The following is a 23,431-nucleotide window of genomic DNA, read 5'->3' as shown; positions in this document are numbered from 1 at the left end:
ACTAAGCCTAAGAAAAAACATTCTAAGAAATAACACATTGTATACAGACCTAAGACGATATGCAAATTTTTCTTCACCCTTTCAGTAAAGAAATTGTACATAGCAAGGGGAGTGGCTTCAATTTTCCTGTTCTCCACCCTTGCTGCACCTTGCATTTTCTCAACAATTTCAGCTTTCTCCTCTGTTGCAAAGATATTAGGCACATCACCGGTATTTAAAAGCATGTTGATGTCATCTACAAATGCTTCATCCTTTATTTGATTATCACAGAACAAAAAGGACACATTCTTGTTACCAACACCTGCTTTCAGCATGACTTGTTTAACATCTTCTTTCCATTCACTGATTCCGTAAGACTTTGTAATTTCAATTTGAAAGAGTTCAAAGGCATTCATATAGGTGGCTAGCTTGGTAGCACTTTGTCGACCACTCCCGCCAACCCCCACCAACAACAGATGTCCATTATCCTGTTTCAATACTCTGCATATCCTTGAGATATGCTCAATAGCAAACTTGAACATGACTAAGGACATTGGTGCTTTGCTGATATTATTGTATTCCTCAAGATAGTATTCCATCACGGTTGTCAGTTGCTTTAAGTCTGTGATTTCATCATACACTTTTACGTTACTGTCTGGCTTCAAATAGTCTCCAAAGAACAGGCTGCGAATATTATCATCAGAGATTTTTCCAGTAGGTGAGAGATGACTCAGTACCTAGAGAAAAGACAAGAATCAACAGATAATTCAAACTATTAGAGAATTATTTTCCTTAAAGTCATAATCATTCTTATCTATATAGTAATAATACTGTGGGAAGCACTTTTTTTCCAGCTATTCTAGTTATTACCTTAGTCTGGAAAAAAAACCACAAAAAACCCACCTAAATGGGGAATACGCTGTAGGCTGACATGCAAGTTTCCACATATGCATACTTCACAGAGAGATTTTGCTGTCAGGTACAGAATAAGTTCCCAAAAGGCTTCTCAGAAAAGTACCCACGACTCCCATTGGTTCATCCAAATATTAACTTAAGCAAAAGCCCAGATAAATACTGTGTAAGACATTTATTCCAGATAGTCCTCTGAACCAACACAGAATCCTTTTGAAGTTATGAATCATTTTCATATGAAGTGATTTGTATTAACTTGACTAAGAACATGTATAATATTCAATACTAAATAGAAGACCATCCATACTTTTTAAATGTACTGATTGAAATAATTCAAGATATGTCCAATACTAATGTAATATCAATGTCTAAGTGTTTCTGAAAATGCATCAGTCTCATTCTTGGTGCCAACACATTACCCGAAAATACCTTATTAAAGCTCTGCTTGAAGCTATTTGATGTAGTCTCTTGTACCATCTGAAAGAATACCTTCCTGTCCTCCTCATCAACTAAGCGATCATAGAAAACTCGGTAAACCTCATGAATCCAAAGTCTGATCAGTTTAGCTTCATCCTGAAAATTTAAATACAAGAAAGCAAGTAAATATAGCTCAGGCAGGATTTGTTTAAAAACAAAAGGATAGAAATGTCCATCTGGATCCTGCTATATCTTGTACTAAACTCAGTGGGAATCTTTCCATTCCAAGCCATTCAGCACATGGCTCAGCATCTGCTAACTTAACTGGCTTCCTCACCTAGTTACCATCTTGTCCTTCCTGCCAATACAAACTGGGACTCTTATGTCAAAGCATTTTTCTTTACTGTATCAAATCTCCCCACCCTTATGACATAAAGTAAAGAATAAATCTTTCAAAGATATGGCCCGTGGGCTCTAACCCAAGCCCTGCACAAAACTGTTGCTGGCTAAGATTTCCCCTGAATAGCTTGTAGCTGTTTTGTTCTGTCTCTGCACCAGTAACATTCCCCCAACAGAAATAAAACTTTTAATACTCCTTTAACCTGACATTTTACTGAAAATGGATGAAAAAGTAGACGGATGAAAAGCATATACATCTATCAGTATTCATTTATAGTTTGTGACAACAGGCAAACTCAGGGCTAAATTATTCGGTCTTGTTCACTGGTGAGCTTGCCATTTGTAAAAGAGAGATACTGAGTCTTGTTTCTTTTGTATATTTAGTTTGCAAGTTCAAGAGAAGGAACTGTCTGACTTGATGTATAGGCCTTAACAGATGGGCCTTGGACCTTTGGGCCCAACTGTAATACATGTAAAGAACGTTAACAAAAATGACAGCTGTCTCCTTCAGAGAGAGACTGAAAATATATAGCAAGGTATTCAGGGACTATCCTGATTTTAAACCTCATAAATCTAATGAAATCACAGTTCCTGTATTTTGAGATATTTACTTATTGATATTATAAAAATAATTTACTTTTTCCATTGCTCTTTCTTACAGCAACGTAATTAAACTACAACTTACTTGCAAATGAGTGTGTGGACAGAGCAGCACTCCTTTAATAACCCTAGAAAAATCCCGTAGATTAAAGACATAGTGGGATTTTGAAGGAGTTGGGAGAAAATTATCAACCGCCATTTTATAAATCACCATTGTCGCTTGGACCATCATCTTACCCAGCCTTAAGAAGGAAAAGAGATACAGTTTTAACCTCTGCAGATAAATCGCAGGAGAAAAGATGGCAAAGGTGTTACAGGAAATATATCACATCACCTTAGAAACATAGGCTCAAACCCTTTGCTGAAGTGCCAATCAGCAACTGCAGTAAAAATCTTGGTTAATATGTCATCATCAAAAGAATGGATAGATACAATATTCAAGTGCCGTGTGAAGCGTCCTGTAATACACATAAAAAGATGCAGAGAGATTTAGGAACGTCCAAACATCTTCCCACCTTTCAGCTAGCATATTCTAGGATTGACTGTCACTCAAACAACATTTGAATCTGGCTCCAGCTCCATGATTTTGTTTCTGGCAAATTTCTGCCCCAGCAGTGATACAAAAGAAATATAAACTGGTTTATATTTTATATCAGTATTTCACTTAGAATAACTGTTTTTAATATGAAAAACATCAATCTCCATTACAAGGCCACTATTGCCCAAATTTAAATTGTGATATGATACAGTAAAACTTTTCAAAATCAAGTATCTTGTTATCAGCTTGCATCTAAAAAAATTCAGTCTATACACTAGTAAGTTTTACAAATTTACCTGTACCAGAATAGCTATTTTAATAAACCCTCCTCAGAGCACATACAGTTATACCTGTATTAGAGTGTTTATATGAAGCAAAGTAGCATAAAGTGCCTTATAACGGTGTAGCTGTAGCTACATTAGGGCTTTTACTGACATAACTTTTTCATTAGAAAATATAACCTCCCTTATGGTGATATGACAGGAATCATGGACTTGCAGGCAACAGGCTTGTAAGCAAATGTAGGCAGCCTATCGTAGCAGCAGGAGACACAATTTCAGAAGAGAATTGCCAGAAAGACTTGGCAAGAAGATGTATTCCCTCCCTTTACTAAATAATAGAAAATGGAAAAAGTGTCCAATTCTCTAATTTTAGAATTATTTTCATCATTCATAGTTTAATCAACATTAAAATCATTGTTTCTAATGTTGATTAAATTCCCCCTGGAAAAGGTACAGCTTTGACTTTGAGCATGCAGACTTCTATTTGGAATGACCTATGGGTTTACAAGTAATAGATTAATGTAAAACTTGTCATCAGCAAAACTGAACCTGCCTCTTAACTTCACTCAATTAGATAACTACTTGCCATAGTAATGTATTTCCTACCTGTGATATCATTCCTGCCTCCCCCAGGTGGACCCATAGCTGAAACAAGCAGCACGTCTATGATATTAATCCTGGATGTATCTTTCTTGTCATACCAGTGACCATGATCAATCCATTGTCTGAGAAGCTCAATAGGTGGCTGGGCTCCATACACTTCCTTTGCAGGCATGTTTAGGTCATCTGTGGAGAACACAGACATTGAATAAAAAAACCTCAGTGTTTAGGAATTATAGTTTTCTTTCAAAGCTAAGAAAAAATAACTGAACTCGAGGTAGAAAAAGATTGTGTCTTGTTATTCTTGCTTCCCATTAAAGTAACCAGAATCAAATTACATTATACTTCCCAGTCATACTTAGAGGTGATGGTTTAACTTAGTGTGGTTGGTGATTTTGTTTTATTTTATTTCATGTCACACTGCAACACTATGAACTATTCTGAAGACAACCACCACTTAAACAGTTAGAAACCTTTCAGCAGGGGGCAGTGCTAATCCTTCTTTCGACACCTGAAAAAAGCCAAAGAGCACTGAGGCAATCCAAAATTACTAGTCTCAGCGAATCACTTCCTTTGCCTAAAGCCAGAATTAAAATGATATAAAACCCCTGACAAAACTGTCTTACCGACAAATATTATAGCTTTTTTCCCCGAAGGCGGTCCAAATAATCCTTTTCTTCTTCTGTCCAGCTTGGACATAATAATATCCTGGGTTTGGTTAGCAGAGGTTCTTGCAGAGAAGTTGATGAAGCTTGGGATGTATTTTTGCTTTGGAAGTTGTAGTAGAAAATTGTTTGTTATAGCTGATTTTCCAGTGCCAGTGGGACCCACAAAAAGCAAAGGGACATTATGCTCCACATATATTTTAAGAAAAAACATTTGTCTGGCAGTTTCCATTGTTGGAATGATCAGCTCAGATGCCTGTTAGACAGGAAAATAAAACAGCACATTAAAATCAAACATATAATACCTTAAACAACATTAATATTTGCAAGCAACTACAGGAAGCCTGTAGCATAAATGCCTTTTTAAAAATTCTTTTCTCTGAAAAACTTGGCAATAACAAGGTTCTGGTGGATAGTACAGCCCCACTTCTTGTTCAGTGTTTATACAGTAAATAGCACAACTAGCATTATCTATATTATGGTTCATAGACACTATATAAAGCCTGGAAGGAGAACTGCAGGGTTAAGCATGGCTTAATTCTGCTCCCCTGCTGTGTAAAGGGAAAGGAACAGTGCTATGGAAATTTTTTTCTCTTCCTCATCTTCCACTTACCATTAGCAGCTGTGCACTAGATATCAAGAAAAGATTTTAGACAGCAGAATGAAATGTGATCTTACATCTCTCGTGTACTTACTAGACAAGACATTGCAACTACAATGGAATGAAAAGCTGAACAAACATCACTTATGTTATCTTGATGTTTCATCTGCAGAATAGGTACTTTTTGCAGATCTCTGCTGTGCTACGCTTCCCTTGAGTTCACAGCTGCCATCAAAAGGTGAGTGCCCCTGTTCAGAAATGGAGGGGATCCAGGACTCTCAGTACTGCCCTCCATATCCCGAAGTAGTGAGTCTCTTTGCTTGCTTTCTCTGATTAACACGTACTATAATATAATGGTATCAACCACAGAAAACAAAAATGAAGGAAAAGAAACTCAGGCTTTGGCTTTTTCCTACCATGATTTCCCCAACATCAGATGCTATTACAGAGACAAAAGAAGAACCAAAAATTTTAAATACCAGCCAACCTCAGAGCTCCATGTTCACCTGCAATGCTGAACTTTCAATATTGATGGTACCAGAATTAAGACATAAGCATGAAAAGGAGCCTACAGAGATTAATGAAATGTTGCAGCTCAAACATTAAACAGCCTAATATAGTAGAATCAGAGCTAGCTAAGGTAGTTGATTTATACCTCTAAATCATTTAGTCAAATAATTATTTTCTATAATGAAAGATATCAATGTGAACCTTAGCCCCCGGAGAGATAACTTGCTCTTCTTTTGTGATGTACTCCGTCCACATGTTCCACTGCCCACTGCCATGCTTGTAAAAGTAGAAGTCATAAACACTCCCTGTTAGTTGAAAAACACAACATAGGAAAACCCACTGATTAAAGAATAAAAATAAACTTCAATAATTTCAGTGTGAGACATTCAACACTGTGAGATAATGAAGGCTTTCTAGTACATGAAATATCCTCCCCTCACTGCCATTATCATAATGAAATTATTTTAGTTCAGATTCAGCTACATGGTTTGAGTACAACATGAGGCATATGCTACTCTTGGTTAAAAGAGCCAGGAAAGAGCACCCAACTGTGCAGCCCAAGGCTTGGCAGATGGTGGCTCTGCTGCAGACTTAACATCTGCCAGGCACTCTACTCTCCCTTATAGTGCTGAGTTTTCTTATTGCTTTATAAAAGGCCAGGCAAGTACAGTTATGAAGAAGCACCTTTTTCTGGGAAGATATTGTTTCTGGTAAGCTTCACACTTTTCGGGCGTGGGTTTTCATCATCCATTCCTAGCAGCAAGTTGCGGTAAAACAAATCAAATTTCCTTCTGCTGTCTGCATCGATGATCCCACCAACTGTCCAAACCAAAGCAAAAAGGAAAAGCCCCTGCAGCCACAAGATGATCTGCTGACTAGACATGCTTTCGTTCTCCTCTTCCTTGGATTGCTTTATTTCATCTAAAACACATATTTTGAATTTTAGTTAAATGGCAGTAATAACCATAAATCCCAATTCAAAATGCATTTTTGCAAAAGTATTCTGAGACAAACTTAGAGCATTGTCTTCAGTGGAAGAAAGTCAATCTACAAAGTGGGGATCTTGTCTGTGTAAAACACTGTTTACAAATAAAAATAAATGAGAAGAAAAAAATATTTACAAAAGGTCACAATTCTTTTCTTTGGATGCTAGCAAACAGCAAGCAAAACATATGTAATACACTCACAAGATCATGTTCAGTTTTGTAATGACACCAGTGTCCAAATGTGAAAGCTCTGTATGCTACTCAAAGCACTGTTATTAACACTGGTCAGTGAGAAAGGACTTGTGTCTTATGATCTCAACAGTAAAGGAATTCCCTTGGTATTTCCTTGCATCTGATAACATGCATCTTGTTATGGGACACAGCAGGAAAAAAAAGAAAAATTGAAATGAAAAGAATAAGGCTTAGGGCACTTACCAAGCAGACAAGTAAAGAGTTTCATCAAGCTGTAACTCAGATGAATAGAGGATGTTTGTACAATGGCTTTGCAATGAAGGTGAATAAACTCTAAACAGGGCTGGACGAGCCACTTAAACATGTCATTGACCTGCCAGGAGAAAAGGAAATGGCTTTAAAACAATGCAGGAGTTGCCACATTTCCCACTGTCCCTCTATTCTCTCTCAATAAAACATAAGGCACCAGAAATTCTCCAAGTCGGCAGACGGAATATCAGGAAAGGACCTGGGTGAGGCAGTACTTAAGCAATCACAAAGTCACACCATCATTATCTGATAGTAAACACAAGTTGCTTCTGACATGGAGCATTTCTCAAACTAAACTCTAGATGTTTTAGACAGAAGAAGGATGAGATCAAAACATTTTGAGTCTTCCAGTATTTCCCACATTGCATTTCTAGTATTCATGGCATGTCCAGCTCTCACGCACTTTCCTTGCAACAAGATTTGACGTTCATCACTACAAAATAATTTGCAACAGCCTCTAGGAGATCTAGGACCCTCTAGATCATGAAAGCACTTAAAAAAGTTTGATTCTGCATGCCTGCCTTCAAGTTGGCAAACTGTGAACATCACCTTAAAGTTAATCTTCTAAATTAGAACTATGTAAAAAAATGAAGTCTCGCACCAGCTCTCGGTGTTCTTCCTGCAGGTTTGGAGGCAGTGTATTCATGTAGGAATCCTTCAGTGGCTTCCAACCTAACTGCTGTGGGTCCATATAGACCATACCACACCTGGGAAGAACAAACAACTATGGTACAGGAATAGATGTGCAAGGTGGGATAGTTCAAGTTTGAATGCTTTCATGTTACCTGCTGACAGTTGCTGGAGATGCCTCCTCTAAGTCTGCTGGCTCAAATATTAAACTCATTTTTGAATTCATCTGAATTATTTCACCACTCATTAAGCATAGCTAGAAGAAAAGCATCACGTATATATGATCTAGTCATGTCAGTGCTGATTATCCAGTCAAAGCAATGCCTGTCATAAAAATCACTGAACATTCTACTTAGTGTCACTTCTCATTCACTCAGTCGTGTACTTATAACACACGACATTTTCTGACCTCATCTCAACTCTTCCACGTGTTACTATAATGGCTTGCAAAGACACAGAGAACGCTGCTCTATCTTTAAATAACTCTGCAAGGAAAAGCAGTTATGACCTGCAGCTTTTTTTTAGTTAATTTATTCACTAAGTAATTTAAGCGAGTTCAGTTTTCAGTTACAGACCTGAGTTTATGTGTTTCAGTTTCCTAAAAGGGTCAATAAAAAAGCCTCAGTGAGCAGCCTCATTTTAATAAAGCAGGAGCAAGACAAGGCTTCTAGGGAGAACTAACAGCTTAATATCATCTACTAAACCAACTCATATAATTGGGGAAAAAAGCAATGCTTTTAAGCATATCAGTTTTCCTGAGTCTCACACCTCCTTTGACTACCTACCATGGTAAGAATATTGCTACTACTAGAATAAAGTATGTATATTCAAGGACACGGTTACTGGCAAAAATTAGGCTACCTTTTTATTATCATCCAGCACAGTGTTCATGTTCTCTATCCAAACTGCATCCACTGGACCATCAAAAATAATCCACTTCCGATCATCTGTGGTAGAATATGCTTGTTCCCTGAAGGCATTTGCAAGGACTCCATCTGTCCACTCATGGCTTACAGGATCAAAACTGCCATACAACTGTCCCATAGTAATTGCTTTGGGATTAATAACTTTGTATTCAACAGCAAATTCATCCATGGATTTTGCTGTGTAAAAAGACAAATAGACGAGCTTGAGAATTTGATAGGTTAGTTTCATTCAAGAACTGAAGTACAGAACAAGACGATTCCTGAGGATCCTACTTTAGCTGCCCAAGGCAAAAAAACCCCAGACATTTGGCAGTTAGGTAGCAGTAAATAAAAACTTCTGTTACTTGTGCAAGGAAAGTACAAAGTCCTATGTGCAAAAGCACATGAAAAAAACGAAAAAGCAGAGCAGAGTAGATTTTATATGTTTATGAGAGCTACTTACAATCTCCCTATCAGAGCTAGTTTTTTTCAAGTGTATTATGCACAAACACAATGCTTAACAAAATTCATAAAAGCATAAACACATTAGTATGTTTCACTATTCCAGTAAATGCAGACAAAAAATACTTCCAGACAAATGTACCAGACAAAAATAGTTCAATGAATAGAAACTTTCCAGATGAGAAAGCAGAATATAGGTCAATTAACCTGGGCATATCTCTGCAAAGGAAAAACATTAGTCACAGAATTAACTTAATTTAATGAGAAGTTTGTGGCTGAACAATATTACCTGCACACAAATCGCCAAGGGCTTCAGCTAGCACTTTGTACGCACAGGTCTTCCCACTCAAAGGATCTCCAACAATCATAAAACCATGGCGCACCAGCATCATTTCGTATATCTGTATCAGTGACGAGATTGACTCTTTAACACAGCACAAAAGCAAGCATTATGTGTATGAAACTAGGGGTATCTCTCCTGCACTCATACGCAACAGTGCAAAATATCAGCCAAACATCTGCACTCAGCTGACCGAAGCATTAACCCAAATCCGAAGGCAGTCATATTATTATGGCAATTCTCACTGATATAATTTAAGAATTCCTTGCCCCTAGACATCCTCCCTTTCTCCTTGGTAAATGTCATCTCTCAGCTGTAACAGCATCATTGTACAGGGTGAGTGCACTAACTAGACACTGCAAAACACAGCCTAGTGTAAAAGCCTAAACTGAAATCAATGGTTACCAATGAAGCTAACACAAAGGGATTGAAACTACATTTCTGAGGATGTGTCATATGACTGGTCCCACAGAGGCTGATTTTGGACTGCAAAGGTGGTAACTTCTTCAGTCATCCCACAAGATCTTGTCAGAACTCAAATCAAAGCCTTCAAACAGAACACCTTCAAATAGACCTGTAAGAAGAGCCCCTAAGAAGGTTTTTCTTAATCTCACGTTAAGGCCGATATATTCTGGTTTAGCTTAAATTCCTTATCAGTTAATACTACCCCTATTTAAATGAAAGATAAAGCACGGTTTGCAAAGCAGCATAAGCCAAGTCTGAACATAAGCCATAAGTTCTGAACTGCTGTTGGAGGGGCCCCTCATGATCCTGCCTCAGGCCATACATTTTTGCCCTTGCCATTACACTGTCACTAGGCTACACTACCCATAAGTTTAAAAAAACCCAAACAACCAAAAAACTTAACCATTCTTTAAAAAGTCACTAATACTAGTAAATGGGAGACAATGGGAACACAGAGCTGGAGGTCAAGCATAAGCAAGGGTGAGAAATGCCACCCCTTTCAAGACTTCTCAAGGACACTGTGAGCAGAACTGGGAACAGAGCCTGACTCCCAGTCCAGAGTTCTGTTCACTAGGCTACACTGCCTCAGCTAGCAAGAGATTCAGTTTAATTTTCTATCCTGAAACATAAGACCTAAGATGTGGCTGCACACGTTAGCTCCTTCACAGGCTGGCTGAATTAAAAAATCACTATGAGCAAAGCAGGCTTTTAATCCATGATTTTCACTCAGTAAAATTACGCTATTTGTAATATTCTATTAATTGATCATGGAAACTATTAGCTATTCATTCAGGACAGAGAGACAGTGAATGAAGAATGTTTCTGCTCTCACTTTTCTTCCCCAGAAGAAAGTATGTGAAAATAAACCTGAATAATTTTTCCAATGAACCACGGAACTGGTTGAAGATCCATTTTTTTTATATTTTCAGTTAGTGCCTGGACAAACAGGTCATAGTCAGGTGTAGGAAGAACCACTCCAGGAAACAGGTCAGATATGATGCCCTGTTAAGGAAAGACAATAGAACCCTATTTAAACACAGATTACAAAAAGGGAAAATTCCCAAAGCATAAAAACCTACAAGTAAAATAATTTTCACACAGATAACAGGAGCTCAAGAGGAAATGTCCTCAGCTAGGCAAAACTAACTTCTAGGCAAAAAGTAGCCATGAAAGTATTTTGTATGCATGAGACAGAAACGAGTGCCTGCACTTTTCATACACACATTGGTACTGTAAAAGGAAGCTTAACCTTCTGCTAATTTGCCCCAAAAAGTATTACAGGAAGGGATGTGAAAGTGGTTGAAAGAAATTCAGTGATTAAATAGAAGGGTACATGTTCCAAAATTTCAGAGCAGTGACTGTGTGCGCTTGTACCCTAGCTTTTAGGTCTTTAATATTGATTGCTTTGTAGCTTAACATAGTCTTCATTTTCTATTAAAGCAGCATGCAAACAGAAACTTCATTGTTTTCATTCTGACTTCAAATTTCTAATTGACCGTAATTTAGTTGTCCACATTTCTTTTGCGGCACAAAGCCAGATGCAAACTTCAAAGAATGGTTTCCACGAATGAACCAGCACAAATTGACTTTTAGCAAGATATCTTATAAAACATTTTCTAGAATAACTTAAAAGGCACCACTGAAAGTTTGTTGTTCAAAATAATACTAACAGAACCAAGAGTGCATCCAGATCAGTGGACTGAAATAACTCTACACTAATATGGCAGCATCTAGATCAAACTGTTCTAAATTAAGGTAATGACCTGCTTCTGTAGGTTCTTATAGTGGACCTCATTATCACAAAACTTAAACACACCAGCCTGATAGCTTACCTGAAACAATGGCACATCCTGTGCCAAGAATTTGGCCAAGTTAACATCCAGCAAAGCCCGAAGTAACAATACGCTTTCATTTTCAGTTGGGTACTTCAGTTTTAAGTTTCCTGCTGCTGTCAGGACAGATTTAACAGCACGCATTCCATAATCATAGTGATGCTGAGATGACAGCTGCTCAGAGCACAAACGGTAAGTGGCAACAATTTTCTGGGCAAGACTGGGGATATTAAAATATCACATGTAGAATGAAAATATCTCACCATGCAAGGAAAATAATTTAAGTATCTATATACACAAAGTAACTGCAGTGATTAGCAGACATATCACCTGACAAGATGGCCCAAAACACCTAGGAAGCAAAACTGTAGATTATGCCATGCCAGAGAATGTGTGTGCCATTTAGGAATTCTGTTTGATATTATGATACATTTTCCAAACAATCCTGTGTAGAGGTGCATATCTGTCAAAATGAGGCGGTAAATGAGAATTGATGATAAAGCAGGAGATTAAAGCGTACTTTCTGGAGAAATAGAACATAGACAGCCTTCCAGAATTATATGCCTCAAACACACGTATGTGCCTTATAGAGGAATGAGGTATATCAGACTCAATTGAGGTGGAAAATTCATCATGTCTTACCTCCGAGACTCCAGAAATCCCATTGAATAAAGTGAGATTTCTCCAATCAAAGCATAATCTGGAACCATCATGGCAACTGTTCGGAACAGTGCCTGTAAGAAAAAAAAGATAAAAGCTTGGACTGTGGAATATGGTAATAACCTGTGCCTGTTTTGTAAGAATAGTATCTCTCCATAAATTCATTAACTCTCCATAATCCAATAACTAATGGAATACTCTGTATTCCATTTCATTCCATTCCATTCCAACTAATGGAATACTCTGTATTCCATTTTCATGACTTTAGGAATCATCTGAAATCTATGAGATTGCATTAGAATTCCATTCCATTCCATTCCATTCCATTCCATTCTATTCTATTCTATTCTATTCTATTCTATTCTATTCTATTCTATTCTGATCTTATCAAGAGTTTCAAGAGGTCTGTGCTAAGCACTGTAGGAACAAATGTTTAGAAAGAGTCACAATCCTAAAGAACTATTAATAGAGGAAAAGGGAGGTATCATTCACCTCATTTTCATAACAGACAAACTAGCACATGTTATGGTCAATGTCTTGTAAAAGATCACACAAAAAATTGTGGCAAAGCTAGGAAAAGAACTAGGATCATATCAGTCTCTCTGCAGTATCTCAGCAACTTGCAAAGTTATAATAAATTTAATCTGGGATTTGGATCACCAAGCCATTGTAAACGAGGAGAATTTCCACTTAGAGAGAGCACAGTTAAAGCTGCGAACTGGTGTCAGTATGATTATACTGAGACCTTTCGTCTGTGCATTTTGTACAAACCTAAACACTTATTAAAGCTTGGCAAAAAGCACAACAGAATACACTTGAATGGGTTATCAGTGTATTATTTGATTGCTGCCATCCTTTTCTTATTACAATAGACCAGAAGTTGCAAATTCAGTTTAATTTCTACAAGAAATCAGGATTCCAGATTTACCTTCAGATTATCAGGCAGCTCTGCCCGTCCAGCATAGCCAGGGTTCATTGTGATAAACACAGCACATGCAGGATTAAGAGAGATCTCTGTCCCTTCAAAGATGAATGTTTTGAGTTTGCAAATAATAGCTTGCTGGATGGTAAGTATTTGTTGGGCAACTACAGATAATACTTCAACCTAATACAGACAGAACAGATAGGAAAATATAAGACACTTGGAGACGATATAAAATGTTTTTGTTTATATATTTCAATGGCTATATTTGCATTCCTCCAGGTGAAAATCACCCTGTGTCTGATAACTGAGCCTAAACATTAGCTGTCTGTTGAAGCGATCCTCTGAAAGTTAGTGCCACCATTCCCAAATCAACCAACGCAGACAGATCAACAGAGCCTCCAAAGGGAAATATCATCTGCCTAAATGTAGGCATCCAAGTTAGGTGGACAGGAACTCCCTCTGGAGGCATCCAAAAGCACTTTCCTTTCACCTCAGATAAAGAATTAGGCTCTTCAGAAAGACTGATTTCACTCAATGCCCCAAATTGAGGGTTAAATGTAGAGAATGGGTAAGGCAGCCTAGGGCCAGTCCTCAGTGCTTTAAAGTATCAAGGTAACAGAATATTGGAAAATGAGAATGCTAACACCTGAATTCAGTAAAAACAAGTTACAGCACACAAATGGAGAAATTAAGGTGTTAAGGATACTAAGACATACAAAATAGATCTTCAAGGAATTTCCACGTTTACTAGTATTTACTTAAATCTAACTCCAGGAAAATAACAATAAAACTTATCCAAAGTCAGTGATGAAATTAAAAAAAACAACAGAAAAAAAATAATCAGAGTAAGACCAAGGAGGGGATTAGATGTGTCTGGTTACACAGCTAGTTAACCAGGTCACTCAGTTAGTGACACTCAGCTAGTCGTCACAGGAATCTCTCCACTGGGATTTGTCTGCCTTGTGCTGAACATAGATAAACACAATCCCACAGCTGTAGTTTGATTTCTCAAGGAGAACAGGAGAACAGTTCTTTCCCAACAAATAAGTGTCACATACAAAAGAGGAAATTGCACAGGAACAATTTTTCCAGCTAAAATAACCCAGAACACAAGACTTCTGCAACACAGCACAGGTAGGCATGTGGTCCTACAGCATGCAGCTAAGTACCTATTTCTGTGTCAGTGATTATCAAAACAAGGAGGCTATACCACAAATAAAAGTAGAAAATTGGCAATAATGCTGTCATGTCTAAATATAAAACTTCTTGTGTCTTAAATTAAAGTTTTATCATTTTATTTGTCTGACTTAAAAACGTTACCTCAATTCTATTGAACTCGTCAAAGCAGGACCATGCACCAGATTGTGCCAGCCCCTTAAAGAACTTGCCCATTGCCTTGTAATCGAGACCATCAGAGCAATTAAAGACCACACACTACAACAAAAACAGAGAACATCTCTCAGTATTAACACAAAGTCCACTAAATTCTTAGCATCTAAAATGGGAAGGAATTATTATTGCTAATTTTGGATTACAACACTAAAATGCCATATAAACACAGTCCTAAACATGTGCTTCTTACCAACTTTTTCTGTGAATAAAGAATAGGTACAGAACAAGCAGTACTTGCTTAAGAATGGCATTTCAAGAATCACAGAATCACAGAATCACTAAGGTTGGAAAAGACCTGTAAGATCATCAAGTCCAACCATTACAAAAAAAAACCCAAAACAAAACAAAACAAACAACAACAACAACAACAAACACCAAAAATAAACCACCAACAACGACAAAACACCACAACCCACACCAAAACAACCCACCCACACCACACAGCACCATGTCCATCAAGCCACATCCCACAATGCCACATCCACACGCTCCTTGAATACCTCCAGGGAGGGTGAAATATCTGCATATCCAAACATAAACAATGGAAAGAAAAAAAATCTGTATTTTGGTACCTGCTTAGCTAGTGCTTTTGCTAAATCTTTTGTTGTTTCTGTTTTGCCAGTCCCAGCAGGTCCTTCTGGAGCACCACCAAGATTTAATTTCAAGGCACCCATTAATGTCCTACATAAATGAGAACACAGGCATCAGAAATAGTAATCTTTAATGGCAGATTGCTTCTGAAGGAATGGATAAGTATTTTCCTATACAGGTTCCCCTGGAAATTATTCACTTGTTCCCTACTGACTTTGCGGCTTGCCCTAAAACACCAGTATTATCTCATAACTGATTCCCAACTGTGGAAGCTCACGTTCACCCACTTGGCCTACAAGGAATGTCAAGGCTTTTTATTCCATTAATCCACCCTGTATATCCTCAATTACACAAGCAAATGCACAGTGCCATAAGCAAAATGGCAGAGTTTGCAAAACCACCCATTTTCATCAAGTGGCACTCCTCACGACAAGAACTTGAAGCTGGCTTTATAAATGAAGTCAATCTTTAGAAATGGCTGAGAAAGTATAAAGGTTGTTTCATAAACCTAGGAATCACATTGCTCTCCAAGTGATTTTCATACTAAAAATGAGATCCCTGTTAATATTGGAGTGATATGATTATTTTACAAAAGCCTCATTCAAAGGCTTTGCCACCAAAAGCAGTTGTTAAGTTGTGCTGAATAGAGTCTGCTTGCTCACTGCTTGCACTGGAACTACATCTGGCCCAGTTGACTGCATAGCCTTAGTTTAGACTGAGCTAATGCTAATGACAACAATCCCAGTTTACAGCTAATGCACCAGCCACATGGCTCTTTCACCACCACTGTGAATGCCAGAAGATTAAGCATTTGCCAACATAGGCATTAACACAGACACTTTACTACAACTGCCTTCAACACAATGATGAGTTGACAGCTCAGTGCTGAATTAAAATCTTTACATCCTCACCATATATTTGCCTGGAGATACTATAAAGAAAGCTCTTTAAACCTTAGACCTAAAATTACCCGCTGAGATGACCTGTCTCCAGGGCTCACAAGAAGTGAATTACCAAATGCCCTTGAATACCTCAGCCTTGGGGCATGAAGTATTTCCATTTCAACCTCTTGCAAGCAAGCGGTGAACAGAAAGCTAACTGCATTCAAATATCTGTGAAGGGCTCTAAAATTACCTCATTTATTTTACAGGCAGGCATACCCTACGTGCATGTCTTATTTCAAAGAAATTAATTGACGCAGAGTTCTTTACAGTTCCAGTACCATGAGCTACCAGCTTTTTTCAGAAGCACATTCGTGGATACGACAGAGACTATTACTCTACTGGTGTAGAAACCTATATATTGTAAATATTTTACCATATTTGGGCAAAGAAGATACATAAAATTTGCCCCCAAAACCTACAGAAAAATCTTAGCTGCTCAGGTTCCTGCTATTATTATGAAATGTAAATGAAAGTAAATACAGATCAATCAAAAAAATGAAAACATTATTCACAGACAACATGGCTTTACCTATAACATCGATCTGTTAGTGGGGTTATAACCAGACGTAGAGAATTGCCCAGATACTCATAACCATATTTGGCTTCTGTTGTAATCATTCGTACTATTACATCCTTCTCTTCCCAGTAGTATCTCAGCTGAGAAATCCACTGGAAGTCATTCAGATCTGTGATTTTGTCTTCAACCAATTTTGCAACCACATCACGAGCTGCAGAGTAAAAGACAAATTATCTGAAAAACCTAAACACTTCTACTATGTTAGTTTACTTAAAACGATGTATAAGTAAACTAACATTTACTTATAGCTATGTAAGAGTAAATAAACATTTAGAGTAGTAGGCTGGCTTTCATGTTAGAAAGGAATCTGCATCCGTTTTGCATAGGGAATCCACCTAATTTAACTTGTGCAGTAACTCTGTAAGGGTTGTTTAAAGTTAGAGAAAGCATTTTAGCTGCCTCTTTCAATCAGTTCACCCAGCAAACAATAGCAGCACTGCCCCAGATGTAACAAGAGTATCAACAGCTGCACATTTACCATGCACATCAATGACAGTAAGAGCTCCAAGTGTCAGCCGGACTCCACTGGACAGCTTTCCTCTCACTAACTCAACGATGTCCCCAATTTGTAGATTGCTCTTCTCCAAAAAATCCTGTCACAGAAGCAGAACACAGGCATTAACATAATGCTGTAGCTAGCAGTTCCTAAGCTCCCTAGGGTGCAGTCACTGGAGACAGCCCTTCCAACAAAACATAATAATGAAAGTCCTGGCACTACACAAACTTTCATATACTGGCATTTTATTTTACTATGAACACTTCAAAAAGCTTTATGGCCTGAAAATAGTGTAAGCAGAAGTCTTATCTTTCTTCCTAATAGAAATTACAACATTCTACGATAGGAGATGAGTAGATTCTCTCTGTTGGGTAAATTTGGATTAGATTTCTTCTGTAAATTAGTAGTAAATTGTAAATTAATAAGACAAATAGAAAGCTAAGATTCTCCTAACTTTGCTATAAACATTTTAAATTATTTTCTCATTATTAAATGAGAAAGTTTAATGAAACGAAAGATCAATGAAGTTTTCATTAATGACCTAGACAACAGGACAGAGTGCACCCTCAGCAAGTCTGCAGATGACACAAAACTGGGAAGAGTAGTTGTTAGACCAGATGGGTGTGCTGCCATTCAGAGCAAACAGGGAGACAGGAACCTTGTGAAGTTCATCAAAGGGGAAAGTCCTGTATCTGGGAAGGAATAACCCCATGTGCCAGTACACACGGATGGCCAACCAGCTGGAAAGCAGCTCTGCAGAACAGGACCTGGATGCTGGTGGACACCAAGCCGAACATAAGCCATCAATGTGCGCTCGAGGCAAAGAAGAGCAGCAGCATCCTTGGGTGCATTAGGAAGGACATTACCAGCAGGTCAAGGGAGGTGATCCTTCCCCTCTAGTCAGCACTGCTGACACCACACCTGGAGTGCTGTGTCAGTTTTTGGCTCCCCCACAGAAGACAGGCATGGGCATACTGCAGCAAGTCCATTAACAACCTAGTTTAGTTGGCCCTGTTTTAAACAGGGGTTGGACTACATGATGTCCAGAGGTCCCTTATATTTTGTGATTCACTGTTCTGTTGTTCCTTCTCATTTTTCTTAACCTATAGATTGTTCAGGATATTTTCCTTGAAAGCAATAAATATTTTCAGTTCTGACTGGATCTGTGGAGCAAGATCTTCAACTGGTATTAAACACAGGCAAGTTAAATCTAAGATATTCAGTAAGGATACAGAAACAAAAAGCTAACATTAAAATCTAGTATTTTGTGTAAAGTTTTAATAAACTTTACTATGTCCACATTTAAAAAGCAGCCCAAACACTCTGTTGACAGAATTTATCCCCAAATAAATCCTCATCCACCTAGCTCCATTAGGATGAGACAAAAGCCCACTGAATTAATCAGATATTATTTCCATTACTTTAGCATGCATTTGATTAGCCTCAATGAAGTGATACTTAAAACTGTTGTGATGACAGAGGCACTACAAACACATAAGGAAAGTCTCTTGTATGAAATAACAAACTTGGCTGATCCATCTTCATCACCAGGAGAATCTAGCAATAACCAGAAAAATAACTGTGCCATTCTGTAAGGAGAGATTTCTGCCTGCACATTTCCCCGGGGCTTCACATGTAAAGACAGGAGTTAGAAATAAAAATACATAGTGTTTAACAACAGTCTATCACTTTTTGTTTGATACTTCTATTTACACCAGTATCACTTGTAAAAAAAAGTAATACAATTCCCTTCAGTGGGACTTCTCCTGATACACATCAAAGTAAATGAGAACAAGCCCCTGCTAAGACACAAGAACAAAGGAAATAGACAGAAAATAAAGCGTACTGCATGAATAAACTGCAATATGTTGTTGACTGAAGATCTTTGCTAGAAGCAGCTTTTCATTACTAAAGAAGAAGAAAATCTTACTAGTAAAGTTCCTTTCCTTATAGCCTCAGACACTTCTTCCGTCCAGTAAATGGATGAAACGCAAATAACCACCTGTCCAGGCCACTGAAGTACCCACGTTTTTCGAGGAACCTTAAACAAAAAGATCCATTCCAGACACAGGGAGTCACATAAACACGTTAGATTATGGCACTGATAACAATTACTTTCCCAAAATGTATTGTCTCATGCTATAAATAAATGAGAATCAGCACAGAAAGCTTTGATACTTTTTCTTCAAGAAATTCAGAGTTAAAACTTCAAAGTGGTACTACTGAACAAGGAGAGCTGGATTCCACTTAGCTTCAAACATGTTTCCCTGGTTAAGAATTTGAGCAACCTGTTCATGTACAGTTGCTTGTGAAATCTACTTTATACTATAATTCAGGAACAATTACCTTGACATATCCTCTTACGCCATCTTGAAGAACTTGTCTTACACTGGCCAGCATCATTTCCTCTACTTGCAAAAGCCATTTTTCTACCATGCCCTTCAAACAAGAAAAACAGTTAGGAGTCAATACACATTTCCTGATTATCTTCCTCTTAAAAGGCAAATTCTTTGTGTTAGGCTTAAATATGCTTTCTTCTGATCTAGATGTGGTATATAGGAGGAAAAAAAGGTCGAAATGTCCCAAATTCTGACAGCCACTACTGCAGTTTAACACTGTCTGAAGGCAGATAAATCAAGCTAACACTAAAGACAACCCAGCTGAAGAAACAGATGGATATGTTTCATACAAGCATAAGCGAAAAATGCATATCAAAGCTTGCATGGTCAGGGAATGTTTTTTTCCTGGAGGATTAAGGGAAAAAGGGTATCTGTAACTCACAACATGTCCCACCTTTCATCGCTTTTTGGTTACCATACAGCAATTCAGCTCCATACCTTCACATTCAGAATAGCAGAAAAAGCTGGAACTGAGATACTTTTCAAAACTTTTAAACTTGAAGACCATAACAGTGGAATTGTGCTGACCTAACTTTAATTTAAACAATACTGTAATTATCTTATATTCACAGTGTACCATTATACCTTAAAGTTCAATTTTCATTGTGAATCTCTACTAGTTTTAGCAACAGCTAAAACAGTGTGAGTTACTCGTTGCATATACCAGTGGGAGGCATTAGTAGTATAGGAGTAGAGTAACAGAGATCCTGTAGTTTAAGATCGATCATGCCTTCCCTTTGTCTTCCTGCCATTCTCTACACTGGTCCTGCTCCTCTCTTGCTTTCTACAGCCACTGAACAATGCAGGTCTAATAAGCCTAATAAAACAGTATTCAAACAGTACTCTTGCCCTTGTAGGACCTTGTGTGCAAAGAAGGCAGACTATTTCTTTGCTTGCCTAGATGCTACTATTTCTACTCAGCCCCCTTTTGAACTAATGCTCTGACTCTTCACTGCCAGTCATTCATCTTTTCCCTCATTCCTCTCTGTTTCAGCCATGCTGTGCAATGTTACATACATATGTATATAGACAGCTTGGGTTTTTTTTATAAATATATATAGTATATGTGTGAGTGTGTGTATAGATAGATAATACATACCTATATATATCTACATCCTAAAAGTAGTAGGTGCATAAAGCTGCACAAAAGTGCCTAGAGGAATTTACCCAAAAAGTCGAATGTTTTACTCCTTTTTGGAGGAACTCCTTTTTGGAGGAATTCCTTTTTGTTCTAGAGTACTAGTCTGCACTCTCAGTTTCTGAACACCTTTCATGATCTGATCCTAAATGTTTTAAAACTCATTCCCCAAAAAACGTACACTTTAGGCAAAGTATTAATTTAATATCATATAGTAAAAAAAAAAAAATTACTTTTGCATTCGCCGGATAGATTTTATGTATAAAGGGAACAATTTCTTTCTCTGAACTGATCATGCCTACGATCTCCAGATCTTCTGTGAACTCCAGTTTAGCAATTCCTTCAAAACACTTCTTTAAATGCGGTTGTACTCGAAGGGGATCCTTTGTTTCGGACAGTATTTCAAGCAGCTCATCATTAGACAGGAAAAAGAATCTGTTAGAAAAATACAATTAATGAACATGCACTTCCCAAACATGAAAACCGTCATTAATAATCTACTATATGCAAGATAAATTGAATTGATTTTATTGTTGCTTAGGTCACTAGTGTAAGAGAGGAAATTATCATCTCAAATCCCTTTTCTTAAGCATTTTTTAACATTATAAAACTCATCACACCTGTTTTTTTCAGAATTTCAATATGACCACCCTTTTATGCAGAGGAAGAAAGAAGGGTTCTCAAACTCACGCAGGAAAGACCAGATATATCTTTGTGGACAATAAAGACCTTGTAAAGACATATATGATTATGAGGAACATGGTTCTATAACTCCCATGTATCACACACCTCTGCACAATTAAAGAGGGTAGGGCAGAGACATAATTGCATATCAGCCATGGGAAGGTAGCAAGTTCCGTCAAAAATGCCCTGTAAGTGATAATGTGTTTCTAACTGTAAGTTCACTGTGCTAGACAGATTTTGCCTCTCCATCTCTGCCTGCCCCTGGCATTGCAAATTTAACTGGAGCTGAGGAAAATTAGTGATGTCTGGAAGAAAGAACAGGTTTTCATTTTTTGTTGCATGGGACTGTTCCACATGTATTTATAAAATGAGACTTTTCAGTTCAGTAAAAAGGGTTTGAAAGAGCTTATGGCTTTTTGTCTCTAACTTATGCCTGTTTAATTGATTTACCTTGGGAAAAATAATCTTTTCTTCTCCAAGTAAGTATTCAACCCTTTTTGAATGTCTTCTAAGAGAGTATTCGCTTCCTGAAGTCTGTCTAACATCATGGGCTGTTCAGTTGCTACAAGTACCTTTGTGTCCTTCACCTTTATAAAAACAAATACACAGCAGAAACTGCTAAAAGTTGCAATATGTTTGTATTTTAAAATTGTTATTATCCATCACATATGTTGCAGGAAGCTAAAAAGCTAGATATTCTTCCCTGTATTGTGCCTTCATGTTATTAAATATATATGTATTATTTGATAGTTCTGCACTTTCAGCCTGTCAGTTTTACCAATTTGAACTTTACAGACAATAATGCAACAAGGAAATATCCACACGAATTAAAATTCTTGGCACTTGCTCCTGTGTCTGGGCTTCCTACTTTTTTTCCATTCACAAGTAAGTTCTGTCAAACAGAGCCACAGTACATGACAATTATTCTCTGCTCTTGCTATCTAGGTTGCATTTTTTTCTTTCTGATAACATTCCTCTTAAAAGATACACCTATTTCAGAACAGGCTTCAGCATTCAGAGTCTAAGATGTTAGACAGGTCTCAACTTCTATTTTGTTACACTGATTATTTCAACATCTTTATCACACAATCACACACTCCCAAGGTTTCTGACAAACATCTCAGCTCACACTACCACTAAGTATCTGGCCTCTTACACTATTTCTTAGTTATAGGGAACGGAACAGGATACCCAATTGCACTTACTATCCCCATTATCTTATCCTGACACACTACCATCTCAGTATGTATTCACCAAAGTTTTAAATAACCATGCCACCACATATTAGAGAACAATCATATGCCAAAAAAGCCATTTAGTTGCTCTAATAACGTGTAAGCCTTAAAAGCCTAATCCAAAATCTAATTGTATCCAGAGGCTTTCTACAGATTGCTAGTGAACTCTGCAGCAGATCCTGAAAGCACAAATCATTCATCTTTCTACCTAATTCTGATCATTTAACCATAAAAAAGCTAGAAAATTTGGAATTAAAATATTACTTGAGCTCTAATTCATCCTGCAATATCCAGCCTTTACAGAAATCTCAAAGCAATAATGACATAATCTACCACTTTTACTGCAAGACTGGATTTTGGTGGGCTTTAGTAAAGGATTTTCCACTCCATATTATACCTTCTTGTGACTTAAATACAAAATACTTAACTCCAGAAAAGCTAGTATATCTTCATGATAGCAATAATCATGTTACCAGATGTGCATAAAAATACACAATTTATTAAATGCAAGCACTTACCACTTGTGCCATAATGTCCTTCCAGTATGTATCCACAACCCCAAACTTTCTGCCCTCTTCAGGCATTTGAGCTACAATGTCTTCTGAACTAAAAATTGGTTCCAAATACAACCATGTTGCCTGACATTTTAACCAACTATCTAGAATATCTTGCATTAAACACAGCTTATCTTCCCAAGCCTGTAATGAAAACAGTTAATATTTAAGCAAAATTACATCAAGAATTAATCTATGCTGAGGAACTGAGGA

General features: G+C 37.5%; 1 protein-coding gene across 1 annotated transcript in view; it reads right to left on the bottom strand.

The window, feature by feature from the left end:
* DNAH3 (dynein axonemal heavy chain 3) overlaps window positions 1–23,431 on the bottom strand; it is a 63,822-nt gene that overhangs the window by 15,955 nt on the left and 24,436 nt on the right. Inside the window, exons 22-48 of the mRNA XM_059826596.1 lie at window positions 23,183–23,362; window positions 21,880–22,016; window positions 20,979–21,180; window positions 19,555–19,647; window positions 19,139–19,249; window positions 17,191–17,305; window positions 16,665–16,863; window positions 15,173–15,281; window positions 14,529–14,642; window positions 13,212–13,388; window positions 12,266–12,357; window positions 11,624–11,843; window positions 10,659–10,793; window positions 9,451–9,459; window positions 9,276–9,408; window positions 8,481–8,722; window positions 7,775–7,875; window positions 7,591–7,696; window positions 6,924–7,053; window positions 6,187–6,423; window positions 5,704–5,807; window positions 4,353–4,647; window positions 3,733–3,912; window positions 2,642–2,765; window positions 2,393–2,549; window positions 1,321–1,464; window positions 50–716 (exon numbers count right to left, since the gene is read on the bottom strand). Of these exons, the coding sequence (XP_059682579.1) occupies window positions 50–716; window positions 1,321–1,464; window positions 2,393–2,549; window positions 2,642–2,765; window positions 3,733–3,912; window positions 4,353–4,647; window positions 5,704–5,807; window positions 6,187–6,423; window positions 6,924–7,053; window positions 7,591–7,696; window positions 7,775–7,875; window positions 8,481–8,722; window positions 9,276–9,408; window positions 9,451–9,459; window positions 10,659–10,793; window positions 11,624–11,843; window positions 12,266–12,357; window positions 13,212–13,388; window positions 14,529–14,642; window positions 15,173–15,281; window positions 16,665–16,863; window positions 17,191–17,305; window positions 19,139–19,249; window positions 19,555–19,647; window positions 20,979–21,180; window positions 21,880–22,016; window positions 23,183–23,362 (4,513 nt within the window). The remainder of the gene's footprint in view (window positions 1–49; window positions 717–1,320; window positions 1,465–2,392; window positions 2,550–2,641; window positions 2,766–3,732; window positions 3,913–4,352; window positions 4,648–5,703; window positions 5,808–6,186; window positions 6,424–6,923; window positions 7,054–7,590; window positions 7,697–7,774; window positions 7,876–8,480; window positions 8,723–9,275; window positions 9,409–9,450; window positions 9,460–10,658; window positions 10,794–11,623; window positions 11,844–12,265; window positions 12,358–13,211; window positions 13,389–14,528; window positions 14,643–15,172; window positions 15,282–16,664; window positions 16,864–17,190; window positions 17,306–19,138; window positions 19,250–19,554; window positions 19,648–20,978; window positions 21,181–21,879; window positions 22,017–23,182; window positions 23,363–23,431) is intronic.

The sequence above is a fragment of the Gavia stellata genome, chromosome 18, assembly GCF_030936135.1.
Source record: "Gavia stellata isolate bGavSte3 chromosome 18, bGavSte3.hap2, whole genome shotgun sequence".
In the NCBI taxonomy this organism is placed as follows: domain Eukaryota; kingdom Metazoa; phylum Chordata; class Aves; order Gaviiformes; family Gaviidae; genus Gavia; species Gavia stellata.
This window is presented reverse-complemented; position numbering and strand designations above follow the sequence as displayed.